At 40.3% G+C, this 17,540-nt stretch overlaps 1 protein-coding gene across 7 annotated transcripts in view; it reads right to left on the reverse strand.

Annotated features, from left to right (window-relative positions):
• CADM1 (cell adhesion molecule 1) overlaps window positions 1–17,540 on the reverse strand; it is a 433,197-nt gene that overhangs the window by 55,336 nt on the left and 360,321 nt on the right. For all 7 annotated transcript variants that reach the window (XM_006890806.1, XM_006890802.1, XM_006890803.1 and 4 more), the window contains exons 4-5: window positions 11,575–11,712; window positions 8,703–8,861 (exon numbers count right to left, since the gene is read on the reverse strand). In XM_006890806.1, the coding sequence (XP_006890868.1) occupies window positions 8,703–8,861; window positions 11,575–11,712 (297 nt within the window). The remainder of the gene's footprint in view (window positions 1–8,702; window positions 8,862–11,574; window positions 11,713–17,540) is intronic.

Genomic DNA, 17,540 nt, shown 5'->3' on the forward strand with positions numbered 1-17,540 from the left:
AGTTTCTAAATCAAAGAGTGTAGCCTCAAAGCTCGTTCATGTGCTGACCACACCCAGGCCAAGGGTTTGAGTGCAAACCTGCTCCTGTAACTGCATTGGGAACACAAGGTCTTTGGGGTCCTTACTTAGATTTCATCCCAACATTCCCAAACACTGATATGAGTAGGATTCCATGCCTATGGATCAAGGGCTAATTGTTTCAGGTCAGTAAATTGAGCTGCAAACACAGAGGAAGGTGGTTCGAACCCACTAGCTTCTCTGCAGGAAAAAGATGGGTAATCTTCTCCCCTGTCATTTGTAACCTCTGAAAACTCACTGGAGGGTCAGCTATGAGGTTGTTCAAACCTGATGAAAATGAGTTGATCTGTTTGCTTTTGTTTTTCACCAGTGAGGACACAAGGTCAGAGTGGGCACAGGTAGCTGGGGAGGCGGTGTGGGTTAGGAGCTGTGCATTTGGGCGAGGACGTATTGACTCAAGAATCTTCATCAACCATGGAAAGAAAAGGACCGTGTAAAGATTAACCTGAGATTCAGTGAGTAGTAAGGGCTGCATGAGTTCAACGCTGGATTCAGCCCCTACAATATGGCTGTCGCAAGTGTTGGGAGAGAACAGCTTTGTCACTGAAGGATGGGTATATAATAACACAAGGCAAATGGGACTGGTGAGAGAGCAGTTACACAGGGCTCTTGGAGGACTTAGACCATCTTCCAAAGGCTTGCTTTCTATTGTCATAATACAGTCATGAATAATTTCCACTGCTGTTTGTATTTTGTTTGTTTGCAAGGTGAAGGGCCTCCTGCTGTTACATCTGTTGTATGAATCACAGCACTTAAAGGGTACTTCTTGAGGAAGGCTGAGCTATTATGAGTGGGATGAGGTAAATCTAGTGGGACTGATGTGGGACCCAAGAGCGTGTGCCACTTACCACCATAGAATGCAATTTCCTCTTGTTGCAACTTGCGAGGAGCTTTGTGGATATTAAAATTACTGTATACTCAACAGAAGCCAATTTTTTTCTATGATATTTTGGCATAAAGTTATATGCCCAGCGCTTCTAAATGGAGTGTACACTCACTCATAAAGCACTCTTCCATCTCTTGGAGAAATCTTCAAAACTTTATAATCAAATGCTGGGTGAAGAAAAAAAAAAATCCATGTGGCAGGAAGCCACTCAAGAACGTTAGCTCTGTATGAAATGAAGATTTTGGGGATTTTTCCTGAGATCCTTGTTGCCTGGAATAGTGTCTGGCACAAAGTAGGCATTCAATACATATTTGCTGAATGAATGTATGAGAAAGTGTGTAATAAACTTTTACTCCTAGTTCTGTTGCTAATGAAAAAAATCAAACTATGAATCCATTTTAGACAACAGTTTTCCCTTTAGATGATAGGTCTAACCTCTCATACTGGAGAGTCAGCCATGGTGTTTTAGTTTCATCGCATTTATTTGGCATTTCTTCTGGTGCATCTCAAGATGGAACCTGAAGAGTCATCATCAAGGGTGTTGCTGTTTGACCATTTTCTCCCACATGTTAGATGGACAGCCATCTGACCTTCCACAGAGGTCGAATGTGTCCTTGAATGAAAAACTGGACTACACATTAAAAGACCACAGTTACCATGTAAGAATGCCATCGGTCAAATAGGCATCATGCGAACCCATTCAGCCAGCAGTGAGATGTGAGAAGGCGGTCCCTTAGGAAAAGAGACCTTTTTACTGAGTGTGCCAGCAGAAGACAAAGATGAAGGCAGAGGCTCCCCCAACTCCCTTAATGGTTACTCACGTCTAGTTGAAAATGCATTTGGCCCAGTGTTCACTCTTTGTATTCTGCATATTGGTCCCTTAGCTATCTGCTCTCTTTGGTACAGCAGAATGCAACATTAGCAATCTATAGAGTAAATAATAACAAGTCCAGGATTGCTAATATTCCATGTTAATGATGAAGATGATAATAAAAATAGTAACAACAATTATTATTATTTATAAATGAGAGGTTAAAAAAAGGAATGGGACTGGCACACGGAAAGATTGGATTATATCTCACAAGGAGTAATAGATACTGAAAGGACTTCTCTGAAATATAAATTCACTGCTTGTTGTTGTGTACCATCAAGTCAGAACCGACCCGTAGCTGACCTTCCAGCAGGTTTTCAAAGGCAGTTAATAGCATGGGAAGAAAAATTGTCCATCATTCTCCCATGGAGCAACTGGTGGCCTCGAACCACATGTCTGTGGGATTTTAGCACAGCTTCTTGCTGCTAGGCCACCAGAGCTAACCAATTCATTGCTTAAAGCCAAATAAATAAATAAAAGGGAGAGTGGGAGGAAGAGTATATTCTGTTGTGTTGTTTGTTTGTTTTTTAAAGTGAGAGAAACAGGCCAAATCTGAAAACACAGCTCTTATGCTTTGAAGAATACAGTACCACCAGCAGCAGAAGGGGCGGGAGAGAGGGTGTGATGGAGGAGCTGCTCTTGGGAACTAAGTCTTATTGTCCACTCCAAACAGGAGTTTGATTTTCCAATTTCCAGAAAAAACCTTCTTCACTGCAGGGCACTATAGGTACCAGAGAAACATTTATTTTGGCACAGCTGCAAAACATCAAGGACTGTAGTCTTCAATATGGATTGAAGCTCAATATCAAGAAGACAAAGATTCTCACCACTGGGCCAACTGGTAGCACCATATTAGATGGAGAAGAGATTGAGGTTGTTAGCAATTACAGCTTGCTCAGATCCACAATCAACACTCTTAACACTAGCAGTCAGGAAAACAAATTGCATTGGGAAAATCTGCTGTCAGGGATCTCTCCAGATCACTAAAGAGCAACGATGTCAGTGTAGATACAAAGGTGCACCTAATCCAGGCCATGGTCTTCTCAATTACGTGTTTGCTTCAGAGAGCTGGACAATAACTAAGGATGACAGAAAAAGAATAGATGCTTTCGAGTTGTGGTGCTGGAGAAGTCTTGAATATACCATGGTCTGCCAAGAAAACAAATAGGTCTGTCCTGGAGAGGGTGAAACCAAGTCTCTCCTTGGAGGCTAGGATTTTGAAGCTCCACCTCACTTACTTTGGGCATGAGGCCAGGAAAGATCGATCCTTAGAGAAGGATACCATGCTTGGAAGGGAGGATGAACAGTGCAGGAAAGAAAACCCCCAGATGAGATGGAATGATACAGTAACTGGGGCGATGGGATTGGTGTGTCAGAATTAGTGAGTCTGGCTCTGACAGGGAAGGGTTCAGAGCTGCTGTATATAGGGTCGCTATACATTGCAGGTGACTCAGTGGCATATCACAACAATAACATATGGCATAGTATGTTATTGTTGTTATGTGCCACTGAGTCCACTGGCATCCACTTCCTAAACAACATGCCTCTGGAAACTCTATGAACTTTGATAAATGTTGATAGTTGTAGAGGGGCTTCAGACCTTTTATTTATAGGGTCACTGTGAGTTGTGCTTGACTCGAAGGCCATCAACAACAACAATAAGAACAGGTTTTGATCATCTCCTCAATGCCCAATTTTCTCCCAAATATAAGGAAAAATAAAAGCCTGTTGTTTTCTCTGGACATGGACTTATAAAACACCAGTTCCATCAAGTCAATAAAACTCATCTGGAAGATGATGTCCACGTCCATGATTAACAGATGATAATCAGAGCAGAGAAGACATTCAAACTTCCATTTATAGAGTCTTCATGTTTCCATTCTCCTTTTCTAAACTTGTGTCTTAATTTTATTTATTTTTTTAGATTTGCACACTCAGAGAACTCTCACAAGAGGAGGATGTTGGCCAAGAAATTTTAAGCAGCAAACTTCGATGGGTTTTTACCCAAAAAGGAATCACAGTAGTAACTCAAGAACTTCGCACCTGGCTCTGTCCCGAGTGAGGCTTTCTCCCCTCGGCACAGTGATCTGAAGGCTACACTGAGGGTCATAGCTGTCCTTTGATTTCCCAGCTTACGTCGCCATGTGTTGCCACCTTGATGCTGTTTGGACAGTGTTCTTTTTCATACTCAGATGGTGAACTACTCTCGTTTAAAGATGCTTTCATTTGACAAGAGTATATTTCCAGAGATCTGAAGCTCTGCTAATCGTGCTGCAATTGCATCACACTCTCCTATAATCAATCAGCCATGTTATAAATTTGGGTAACACAACATAATCAGACATTCGAAAGGAAGAGAAAAATGCACAGAAAGCTTCCAGGGTCACAGAGCTCAGCACATGAAAAAGCAAAACTGTTCCCTCCGTAACATCTAAGGAAAGGCAGCTTTGAAATGCAGCTTGTGAGCATAATTATTTTCTCTTTTAAACATTTAACTGCATGCTGCTGCTCTGCCCGAGCTGAGGCTCAGAATGGAGGCTGGAGAACCAGGAGCCCTCCTGCATGTGCTTCACTCCCTGCAACGTTCCTATGAGAAAACCTTATTAATGAGCTTGCAAACGAGCACCCAACAGGGAAATGTCACAAACAAGAGCGGCTAATGCCCCAGAAAATCAAATAACTGAACACTTGGCTGATTGCGATGCCTTTCATATTTATAATAAAAAAGGGGGGGTGACTTTAATACACTGCTTCTGAAGGGTCAACACCTTGCTGAACAAAACAACTCATTTATTTATGTTCAGAAATCTCCAGATGATAAATTACATTGATGTTAATCACTTCAATGCATACTACACAATTAATATCTGTACTCACCAAAAACTTAAGGATTATTAAAAGTATGACAGCATACACATCTGGTTGATTTTTCACATAATTGGGCACAACAATTTCTCTGGGTACCACAAACAAGGGTCCTAACAAACAAACACTGCAAATTTCTGTGTTCCATTAATTAGGATTAAATCTACAAGACAAAAACAATTCCAAATTGTAGCTTAAGCCTTGTCTTCTATGCAATATGGCGGCACTCCATTTCAAAGAAAGACGCATAATCCTTTCTTTAATTTTATCTTCCTCCCTTGTTCCTTGTCTTACTTAATTGAAGATACTTAATGGAAAACAGTGCAGATTTTTATTATTTAATTTCCTTCCAAAAAGTCATTTTTCAGAGGAAATAATTTCTATAGAATTCAAATCCATTATCTGCTACTTAACCCTATTCACTTTCATTTGTTTCTAGATGAGGTAAAGTGAGGGTTCCATAAACCGTCCTTTAGCCACATGTTGTTGTTATGTACCGTCCAGTAGAAACTGACTCATCGCTGACTTTCCAGCAGGTTTTCAGAGGCAGTAAATCGCCCAGGGTGGGGGACAGCCCATCTTTATTCTGGGGAGCAGCTGGTGGATTTGAGCCATGTTCCTTTGGGTAAGCAGTGCAGTTCTTTACCACTAGACCACCAGCACTTGCTTTAGCAAAATGGCCCAAGGGTAAACCAAATAAATTCAATCAACATCAACCCCCAGAGTGATACTGCTCACATTAGCAATTCTCAATTCTCAATCTGAGAGCCAAGATGACCTCAGTAACCTTTGAATAAACTTTCATTTATCACTGATAAGAAGGTGGCAAAACAAAGAATATGAAAAATTAATTATACATTTCTTTACAAATATATTACACATAATACATAAAGTCACAATTTTATAGGTATTATTACATAGATCTTAGTTCAGTTGTAAGCAAGATGTGATGGTGAATATGTAATCTTAATTTTCTTTACTGGGTATAGAGCTATTAAAGGATTTTAAAGGGGTCAATGACCCCCAAAATGTTAAGAACTGCTGACTTAAAGGGTTTTAGGCCAATTAAAAAATACGGGTCTAAGGTTACTCCTCACAAGATGGTAAAATAAGTCATCACTCATGCAGAAAAGTTAGTGTGCAAATTATTCTTAGAATCATACAAATTTAAGCATCTTGTCTTTCCTCATGGCCATCAAGACGTGGCGCTGAATGTCTCCTCCTTGGGCAGAACAAAACTGAGTCACCACTGTCGCTTTGGGGACTGAGTGCTTTAGGCAAAAGGCCACTGGTCTTCAAATGAAGTAAGTTGGGTAAAAAATGAAGCATAGCAATCTAACCATGTTAGGAGCTATCTATGGATTCCTGGCTCATTCTGCAAAGCTTTGAGTGGCACTCCAGGAACGGAGCCCAGTGGTCTGTCTAGTGACCTTCTTGAGGAACTGAGATTCCAAACCAGCATCTAAACTACTATTGGGATGAACACACCAGTTGGAAACAGTTGCTGTCCAGCCAGTCCTGACTCCTAGTAACCCATGTGGGTCAGGTAGAACTGTGCAGCCCAGGGTTTCCAAAGGCTGGGCGTTTAAAATTAGAGTGTAAGGCCTTTCTTCTTATGAGCTTCTGGGTGAACTCTCTCTTTGATCAGCAGTCAAGAATGTCAACTGTTTGTGACAGTTAGGATCTCCTTCCTATCACAGTAACACTTGATAATTCTTAACCATAAAAAAAATTCTTTAAATTTATTCCAAAGTATGGATAATTAAGGATACAATATGTGAGTGGCTTATAATGGGCAAAAGAATAGATCTCCATAAAAAGCTAGCACATTAGAATGTAAAATGATCAATAGAGGAACTCTCATTTTCAGAATGTACAGGAGTCCTCTTCCTACCGATAAGTGTTAGCCCTGCTTTGTAAGGTTGTAATCAAATGGATTCAGACAGGAACTTTATTCTTTTTCTTGGAAAGACAAATCTCACTTCAATTTATAGACTATGGAAGACAAGGCTTATAAGGCTCATTATCAAGTTTTTCAAGGGGTAGGAAGTAGAGCACTTAAAATATTTTGCATTTGGGAGCGCGTATAATTTTGTAGGTGGGTGGAACTATATTCCATTTAGAAGATACTCTGGGAAACTACTACAAAGAACTCAGGGGTGGGAACTGGGAGGATGTCTACTCAGGTCGCACACAGGAGCTGATGTATTATTAAAGCTAATGGGCCCCTACAAGGAGAGTTAATGGATATTAAGTTTGCTTAAATGAATTACATATTAACAAAGTCACAAGAAATCTACTATCTGCCAATTTAGATAATATCTGAGCATTTCTGTTTTCCCATTATAGGGACATTACACCACAATAGTTTTAGTGATATGAAAATTATAAGCATGATGCCCATAATGAAGCTACATAATGAAGTAGAGGAAATGAATTAACAAGAAAAACCTGAATTATGTAATGTTAAATTGAGCCAAGCACACACAGTAAGGAAAGGTTGGAATGGGGTGGTCCCTTACGAGCAACTTTTTAGAACACTCCCTGCTTTCTGTTTTGTGAGGCACTTTGAACACATGCTAAGGGCTGTGGCAGGGTGACTGGGGGCCCCACAATAGACATGTCTGCATGCTAACCCCGGCAACCTGCCAATGTAACCTTACAGGGAAGAAGGGTCTTTGCAGATAAAATTAAGACTTTCTAGATGAGATCAGCCTGGATGATCCTAAAGACAGTGACAATGTCAAGACACAAAGAAAACAGACACACAGGGACGAGGAAATGAATGCTTGAATGTGGAGACAGAGACTGGAGTTATGCCACTCCAGCCAAGAAATGCTGAGGCCACGAGAGGCTGGCAGAGGCAAGGAACATTCTAGAAGGAGCTTAATACTTTGATACCAAACATTAGGCTTCCACAATTGTGAGAGAATGTATTTCCATTGTTGGGAAATAAGTTTTTGGTAATAATTACAGCAGCTCTTGAAAACGCATAAAGAGATTCACAGTAAGTAGTAGTTCACCAACATCAGACATCCAATCATCTCCTTCCCAACCAAGCAGTAGTAATATTTTCACTCTGGCCATTCAATTGTTGTTGCTGTGTATCACAGAGTTGGGACTGACCCACAGTTGACCCTCCAGCAGGTTTGGTTTCTAGAGGCAGTAAATCGCCTGGCAGGAGAGGACCCATCTGTCTCCCGAGAAACAGCTGGTGGATGTGAACAGCATGCCCTTGGGATAGCAGCACAGTTTCTTATCACGAGACCGGGACACTCCACTATCACCCGGGATTTGTAGAGACCAAGGGACAAAAAACTTCTGATCAGAAGTGAGAACCTGGCTATTTAGCCACAACTTTGGCTCAAGGACAGTTCTGTGCAGAAAACAGATTTTTGTCTCCAGGGCAGGAAGGCTCCAGAAGGAGCCTGTCTTTAGTCCTCAGAACTCAGTGGGGAGACAACCTCCTTCACCACAATCTAGCTTTTATTGATGAAGCCATCAAGATTGTGGCACTGATCCCAAAGATCGCAACTTCCAAATTAATTGCTATAATTTAAGTTAAAAATGGAAGAAAACACCCAATATAGGAGCAAATGCTGATGTGGAATGGGGATAAAATCCTTCATGTAACAAAATTCAGTACTTATCATGGGGCTAAAAAGGAGTGGAAATATCCTACATTTTGACATTGGCAAAGAAATTATGACAGTCTATATTCATAAAAATTAATTAAGTCATGTGCTAGAACAGATTGGAATCATGATAAGTCTTACATTTGGGTTAAAATGTAGTATCTTCTAGATTCTCACTGGCACCCTGTATATGGCAGTATTTCAGAAAAAATATACTTATTTAATTCCAATGCTTGTATTATTTCTCTACCAAGACAAGTTATAAATTCTATCTACACTATCAAAACCTTTGTATCTAGTAAGTGGCTTCTGAAGTGTTTAGGCACCAGTGCTCTAAAACCTCTAAAGAAAATCTTGGGATACTCACACTGTACTTCCAGGTACCGCTGGGTCTGCAGGTTTCCAGTGACTGCGGGGTGCTCCACCTGGCAGATCACGGGGACCCCGTCATCCTCCTTGTGCACTTTCAGCATCAGCTGACTGGTCACAGTGTACATGTCTGACCACTCCTCCACCTCTGATTTGCCTGGCAGGCAGAAAACATACCAAGAAAGCAGACTTAAGGGACTCTCTTTTACGTCACTGTTCTTTTATGTCTGTCTCCCCAGCTCCCTACCACTGTAATTCAGCAAATATGATGGAAGCAATGTGGGATAAGAGTAACATGTGGATGATACTGTTGCTTGGTACCATCAAGCTGACTATGACCCCTAGCGTCCCTATGGACAATCAATGAATCCTTCACTGTTCTCACAATCTCTGACACGCTCCAGCCCCGTTAGGATCACCGTGTCAATTCATCTTATCGAAGATCTTCCTCTCTTTCACTGACTTTCCACCTTCCTGATGTCTTTTCCCTAGGACTTCCCCTCCAGATAACATGCCCAAAGTAGGTGAACTTTCACAATCCTTGTCTTTAAGGACCACCTTGCCTACACTTCCCCAAAATGACTGATAAAAAGAATAATTTCCTTTTCATTTGCTACTTTCTAACCTCAGAGGATAGCATTTAATCTATTCCAAGCCTAAACAATATGTTTTTATTTAAATGTATCATATATGCTTCTTCTACATTAAGACTTCCCACAAAAAAGGGTCAGTTGGAATGTGAACCACTGTGACATCTGATTGCTCCAGGAATTCAGGAGGAGGGGGAGGAAAAAAAATGCCTTTCACCTCTAAAACCATGTGATCTTGAAATGTCTACTAGGCTGTCATGTGGTTTCAAACTTCTAGGATGTCATCCAACTCCTCTAAGTAATTAAATCAGTAGCAAAGATATAAACAAGCCCCCTTTTCCTTCCCCCCATCATCAACAATTAAGAGAGAAAGTTAACTAAATGGATTTACATAATTGAAATTGTAATTGGAATGTTTTAACTCTGAGAGTTTTGGAAGACCAGAAGGATGTGGTGGCAGTGGGCTAGAGCAAAGGAAAGATCCAGGGCTTCAGGCCAGGTGGGGACACTTCCAAGAACCACCAGCAAAGGGGGAGGAGGCTTCCGGCTGGAATGAATAGGCCCCGGCAGCTCCTTTCCTGAACTCAGCATTCCCGGGGACATGGAGCACCATTAACTTTCTTTTAATGTTTTGTACTTATTGGTACATGTTTAATGGCTCAATTCACTTAAGACAGAAAAGCAGAGGAGTAATGAGAAGCTTACTCCTTCCTCCCCAAACCATATCTAGGAAACAGAAGATGGAAAGAGATCAAGCTATCTAAAACGGAAGCTGTTAAATACATAGAGATTTATTTGTTTCTAGTTATAGATTTTCTATCTCCCTTCTGAAAAGCATTGTTCACTTCTTCCTGACTCTCTATTTATTTCATAAGCACACAGAGAGAGCACTTACCTTGGCCCAGGTTCTACTGGAAGGCTTCCCATCATTTCATCCTCAGGAGAACCCTACTAGGCATGGGACAGTTTTATCCCCATTTAGAGGAAATTAGGGTCCACAGTTCATCAACATGGTCAATTTGCAGGGCTCAAAGCCAGATGGTCTGTTTTTTTATTTCATGCTTAGATATAACAATCTATTTTATTCTGTTTCTGTCAAATAACCAAAAGGGCCCTTGGTCCAGTTTACAACAAAACAGGGTAGCCTTGAAATAAATGACAAGAAAACTCCAAATGTTAACTCCTATGAGGAGGTGAGTTAAGACAAAAAGAGCTAAGAAGAGTGTGAGCTATAGTCTTTGTCCAATGGCAAAGGCTACAAGTGTTGTCGCCCAAGCCTTATCCAGGGACAGCTGTGTTTTTAAGGGAGAGGCAGTCTGTGACACCGTCACAAAATGAGAAGCTTTGCAAAAGAACAAGCTGCTGAGCTGAAGCTGACAACTGAGTTGCAGTTTTCATGAGAAAAGTGGCCCCTGAAAATCCACAATGAAGGCAATGATCTAATGAGTGAGCACCCTGCCTGTGTGGTGGCACTGATGTTAGGGTGAACTGGGACTGTTCACGTGTATGACTACTCAGAGCACCAACTCAATGCCCTTGAGCCAGGAGCAACTTGTGATTTGAATCCCATGACTTTTTTTGGTTAGCAGTCTGGCACGAGGCAATCTATACAAATAGGGTTCCCTGTAAGTCTATTACACTTTAAAGTGTGTAAAAAGAGAATCTGCAGTTCTGGCTTGTACTGGGCTACCATATAATACAGGGTAAAAAAAAAAATTAGAACAGAGGGTAGAGCTATGGTGGGGGGGGGGGGTTTGACCTGAGGGGACATCTCTAACAGGAGCTCTTGGCTTGAAGTACTGAAGTTTACAGGGTGAGTTCTTTTCAGATCTGGGACTAAAATGATCTGGCAACAGTGATCACCATGACCTCTCAAACCACAGAAAAGAGGATACAAACTAAACAACAGGACACTGTTACACTTTGGTTTGAGAAGTATTTAGTAACAGATGAGAAGCTGTACAGATGTGAATATTTTTGTTTCAGGGGCATATTTTTGCAGTTGTCTCTCATTTCTACAAAGCTGTAATGCTGCTAAACTCAATTGTTGCTTAACTGCTCACTAAAAACTCATTGCCTTCGCCAAGTCAAGACTGACTCCTAGCTGCCCCTCCTCGAGTTTCTAAGCTGTAAACCACACAGGAGGTGACTGCCCAGCTTTCCTCCGAGCAGCACCTAGCGGATCCAAACCATCAGAGAGACACTTAGCCTTAGGTTAGCCGTTCAACCTGCTGAGGACAATGCTATGAGAGCTGTAATGCTGGGACACTGGCGTCTCACCTTTTAGCTCCTTGTTTCCTTTGAACCACCTGATAGTGGTGGCTGGTTTGCTGGCCATGGCTGTGCAGTTGACTTCAATCTCCTCACCCTCCACCGCTGTGTCTTTCTGGATATCGATCATCAGATTACGTGGTGGGACTACAAATTGAACACACATGGTTGTAAACAGAGAACCCACCTCTGGATACACTCTTTTTTTTTCATCAGTAAACTGCACCACTGCTACCAGAAGGGGAACAAACAATGGGTATTCTGATGGGAATTCAAAACAAAACAAAACAAACACTCTGCCACTGGAGGGAGCAAGAAAGGAACTGCAAAACCAGCGCTGCATCAAGTAAAGTGAGGTATGCAAAATTCAGTTTATTTATAGCTTCTCTTCTTAAATTAGCTTACAAAATGACCAACCTCCCATTCCCATGGGAGATATATCTCTATCTCTATCTATCTATACACACACACACACACACACACACAGAGTTGTTGTTGTTGTGTACCATAGAGTCAGAACCAACCCACTGGGTTTTCAGAGGCAGGTAATTGCATGGGAGGAGACTGTCCATCCTTCTTCCTCAGAGCAGCTGGTGGCCTCAAACAGCATGCCTTTGGGATTGCAGTGCAGGTTCTTACTACTAGGCTACCAGAGCTCCCTATGTGTTTGTGTGTGTGTATGTGTGGGCGCGTATGCCACTGGTCAATTAGAAAATGGAATAGGAAGTTGATACAAAAATAAAAGAAGTATACATTATTGATCTTCCCCCCCCTACTTGGAAGCCTCTGAAAGCACTATTTCTCTACGAACTTAACCCTGCCCCTGGATTTCAAATTTCACATGAAAAGTTTCAAAGTCATCCAGCAAAGATCAAACAGTTGAGATGCTTAAAAAAAAACCCCACCACTCATTATAAACACACAGAAATATCAAGCTCTAAAAAAAGTATACACAGTATAATTCTGAACTTGAATGGATGACATAATAATAAAGTCTTTTGCATAAAGACAAAATGGTATAAGAAGTGACAATTTGCAGAATTTTTCATATGGAGAAATAAATGTTCCGGAGTTGGGAAATCAAAGGTGAGCAAAGACTACTTAGTTTTCTTCAAATAGATTTTACCATCAAAATTTAAGCTACACTTCAACATAGTGCAAAAATATATCCAAATGAAAAGATCAGGATTGAAACGCTGAGTATCAAATTGAGAGTAGGTAGCATGATGATGATGATAACGATAAAGATATGTCATCTTTCATGAAGCTGTGTCCATAGTGAAATTTTATATAAGGCACAAGCTCACCTTATAACTATGACTTAGCCTCTAGAAATAAAAATTATTAAGAATACTGAACTTGTTGTTGTTGTTGTCGAGTCATAGCGACTCTATGAATGAAAGTCCTCGACAGTTGCGTGACTTTCATCCTTTCTCTATATTCGTAGGGTTTCCCGAGGCAAGCTATTTACGGAAGTGGATGTCACTCCTGATTCCAAGCTTGTTTTAGCCAGGGAGCACCACCAAACTCTGTCCGCCATGGGTAACTGTTATCGCATTTGACACATTAGTGTCACAGTATACTGAACTTAGCAGAATGAATTTAAGAATATTTGCCTTGACCACCATGCATAAGCAAAGACAGGACTGAGACATATGATTAATATGTTTCTCAATTCAGAAGAGAAACAAGAAATTAAATATGTATAAACATGCCATCCTTAGGATAAAATTGAGTAATAAATCTCTGATCCTGCTTCAATAAATTATGGGATTAAACCATGTATTTGGTATTTCCAACTGTTTTAGTCCAATGTGAAGATTCTGCCCATACGGGGACTTGCACTGAATTGGAGCTGTTGAAAACTCCTATAGAGAAAGACTGAAATGTATAATAATTTGCTGTGTATGTTTCTTAGCAAGATAGCGTGTGTGGTGGTAAAGACAAAATGATTAGAGCAGAAGGAAGTTTTTTCTTTGTTCCCAGTGTAAAATGAAAGCAAGATATTTGCCCAATTGAATGCATTGTTGCTGATGCTGATATGGTCCAAATGTGCAGTTAAATATGGTAAAGAACTACTGTAGCTTCCATTTTAGGGGGGGATAAGCAAAACCAGAGGTAATTTAATATCCAATTTGGAGCTACACACATCTGCCAGGATTTTAAGGGACAGAGAAGGACAGTGACAAAGTAAATGAGATGACTTCAAGCTAGCTTATTTCCTTTCCTTTAAGGAGTTTATCCCTGCTAGATGACAATCAGGTACATTATAGATTTCCATCACACACTCTTAGATCATTGATAGGGAAAACAGAGAGATTCGATGTTTAGAGCCAACAAATACTGCTGCCTTCTGAGAGCTGTGTAAATAAATATTGAAGAAAATGCTATAGCTAGATCAAAAATGAGATGAAAAGACTGTTTGTTGAAGACCACAGAAAATTAAAACCTTGGTACAGTATGAGAAACAGAATAAAAAAGAGATAAAAAAGGAAACAAAGTACGAAAGGTCTAGTTATGACCTTCCCACAAACTCTGGAATGACAGTAAAAATGGTGTTAAATCTTTTCAAGGTTTTGGCAAAAATGAAAATTGTCATTATGTTCTGTTGAGTCTATTCTAACTCATAGTGATCCCTCATGGTAGAACAGAACTGCCCCACAGGGATTCCTAGGCTAAGCGGTAACTAATTGCTCCTTAACTCCAAGGCAGAGCTTGCTTCTCTGGTGGTTCTGATCCACAGTGAGTCCTTGGGAGAAAGATGATGGGCAGTCTTCTCTCCTTGCAATTTCCAGCCTTGGAAACATGATAGAGGGTCGTTAGGAATCAGAAATGACTTAACAGCAGGTTTTAGGTGACTCTGGATGGGAGCAGACTATCAAGTCTTCTTCCCCTGAAGAATACTTGCTGGGTTGTAACTGCAGATACTTTTTGGGGGTGAACAACTGTGGGCTCTCCACCGTACCACCAGGACCACTTGAAAACAAAATGATAAAAATGATTCTTGGAAAATGGAATTGATTTGCTATGATGCCAAGGAAGAAGGGGCAATATATGACAAAGGGGAGGGGGAAGAAACCTACTGATGCAAAGTTCTCTTTTCAAAATGCCACTGCTGGGTGGGGCAGAGCAGAGGAGAGCAGAGTGCAGTAGAAACTTTAGAAAGATGACTGATGGCTTCACCAGATATCTGGGAATCTTCTCAAAGGGGTCTTTGAGTGTGTGTCTTTGTCGTGCATCAGCGAAATGTAAGTTAGTTTCTGTCAGGTTGGTTAATTTTTTTTTCTTCTTTCTTTTTCAAATCCACGTTCCAAGTTTTACTCTGTCATCCTACCCCTTTCCATGCAGCGCCTTTTCTTCGCGTCACAGGCTCCTCTCATGCTCCTTGTGCTGTTCACCTGGGTGGAGGCAGCTATTTCTTTTTTTTTTCCTTTTGGTTATGCCAATTATGGTATGTGCTTTCACATTATCAGTGATGCTGGCTGGATCAAAGTATGGAAATGACAAGGGGCTAGGGTAAATTAAGATAGGACAAAGGCTCCCTGAGTTTTGGCTTTGGGCTCAGAGCTTGAATGGCAGCAAATAGGTCTGTAACCAGATTACCTGTTGTTTGGTAGAAGCCACATGCAACAGGCAGCCCTCTACTGCAATAGACTGTAAAATTTTGCAACCCTTCTGAGTGAGTCCTGGAATGATTTTCCTCAGGAGTTGGCATCGTCTTTCACTTCATGGCTAAGGCAAACTTGCAGAAAATGTCACAAGTGTTAGACAGTTTGCCCACTCAATACAAAGATAGGATTTCTGAGTAGCTGAGATGAGCATCCTAGGCGACTGTTGTGCAATTTTATTTTCCCTTCCTTAAATAGATTTCTTAGGTTATGCCCTATAATTTTTATCTTATCTCAGATTAGAAGAAATGGGCAAATGTAGTGGGGGTTGCTTGATTTACAAATAAAAAACAAAATCTGATAATGTGAGTCATAATGGTTTATCATTTTCAATTATAAAAGTACATTTCCAAATAACTTTCTTAGAGAAAAAAAGGCTTTGGAAAATATAATTGAAGTGATATAAAGTCTGTCTTTTTTTGGGGGGGGGGAATAGGGAGGTAGACAAGAAAATCTTTATTTTGCTCTATTAATTCCACTCTATCTTCCTTTAACTTCATAATGCCTACTCTAATACAAAAGAGGTTAGTAAAGTACAAAAATCTATTTGTGAAAAAAAAAATGAATTAAGACTGCTGCTAACCAGAGAATACACTTATACATGGTCCACTAAACAGACACATTTAGTGAAAACGGCCTGCAGCCATTAATGAAAATAGCCAAAGATACAGCTAAGGAAGTGCATACAGACGAAATCCTGAATGAAAATCACAGGAAAGTACCAAAAAATAGCAGAGAATTGCCAAAGTTCTTCTAAGCTAACCTCAAATCTATAAGAGTGCTAATTATAAACATTACGCCTACAACATTTAAAAAAAATCAGCAAGATGAGTCACATTAATTACAACAAAAGAGGAACTGTAAAGCTGATTGGTATGTGAAATCTTACTCTAAGACCCTTTAAAATAATTAGGTTCTTCTGTTCCTGGAATCTTAAGAGTGAACACTAATCTTGGAAGGACAGGACTGTAATAATATTAGCTACTATTATCAGTAACTATTAATCTTCACACAGTGTGTTCCTGTTCTCCCTCATCTCATGAACTGAAGTATAAAGAGAGTCCAATAGTGTGTCCTGAAGAAGGAAACAAATTTCATCCCAAGTAAAAGGCATGGATGTGTATCTGAAGAGGCACATAAATGAATACAAAGTATCAGAGATGGGTTTTTAGCTTTGCCATGGATAAACTAATAAATAACTTTAGAATAGCACAAATAATAATATTAACAAGCATCATCGCTATGTTCTATGACATATGCTGTAATTTTTGCTGAATGCATCAAACAAACAGACACACGCACCCAAACGAGCATCTTCAGCCTATCAAGTGGTTTGACATCTATGTAAGTACACATGGAGTCCTTTTCTCAGCACCACAGATAGCAATGAAGATGCTAATACATCATTCCTCATTCATTTTAAGATTTGAATTCCCTAAACCTTAGGAGAAAAGTTTGAATATGTGAATATTAGCGAAAATTGTCAGACTGTGGAGTGTGAAAGACTCCAACACTGATGACAACAATTTTACCCTGTCAAGGAATCCCACAGTAAATTCAATGGGAAGAATATTAAATGAATGCATAATATCAGCAAAAAGAACATCTACCAGTATTACTTTCAAGTATATTTAAGTTAATGCTTCTATAAAATACAAGCAAGGAACCTATTCTAGAATAATCAGACCTTCAAAAGGATTATGGGCATTATGCCTCTCAAAAGTCTAGTGCTAGCATGCCTTCTCCCACATACGGGGTGTATACAGAGTCAAAGCAGGTCCAGTCCAGGGGTTCTGAGAATAAATTTACCCGAAAACAGAAACTGATGGGCTATCCCTGCTCACCAATGGTCATGTGTATACTGGAAAAATAAAAGGTGGGTAACCTCAGGGAAATAAAAAAAAAATAAATGTTGAAATGGCAGCCTTCAGGATTCAACTGAAAACCACGTAGACTGGAGTATGCAAAGGCTGTGGATGGAAGAGCAGGACCTGCCTGTTTTGAATCCTGATTCCTGGTTTTCACTGAATGTTTGCACTATTACCTGGGCAAAATGATTTGCTTCTGTTATTTATAGTATAGATTCTGAAAACTCAAAGTACTGCCACTATATTCCAAAGTGTTGCCACCTCCTTGGGGAAGAGTCATAAGTGTTTGGTTTGTAGAAGTCAATGGATGGTCATTTGAAATTTATGTATATAGCTAATGAAAGCAAACTCAACCCCACTGCCAGAGATAGTTGCTTCTAATTGATAATGATTCTCCATGACTGACAGTGGCCTGTCTGGACAGATAACAACTGTCTGT

This window comes from Elephantulus edwardii, unplaced genomic scaffold (genome assembly GCF_000299155.1).
Source record: "Elephantulus edwardii isolate Elephantulus edwardi_28Jun2011 unplaced genomic scaffold, EleEdw1.0 scaffold00093, whole genome shotgun sequence".
Classification (NCBI taxonomy): Eukaryota; Metazoa; Chordata; class Mammalia; order Macroscelidea; family Macroscelididae; genus Elephantulus; species Elephantulus edwardii.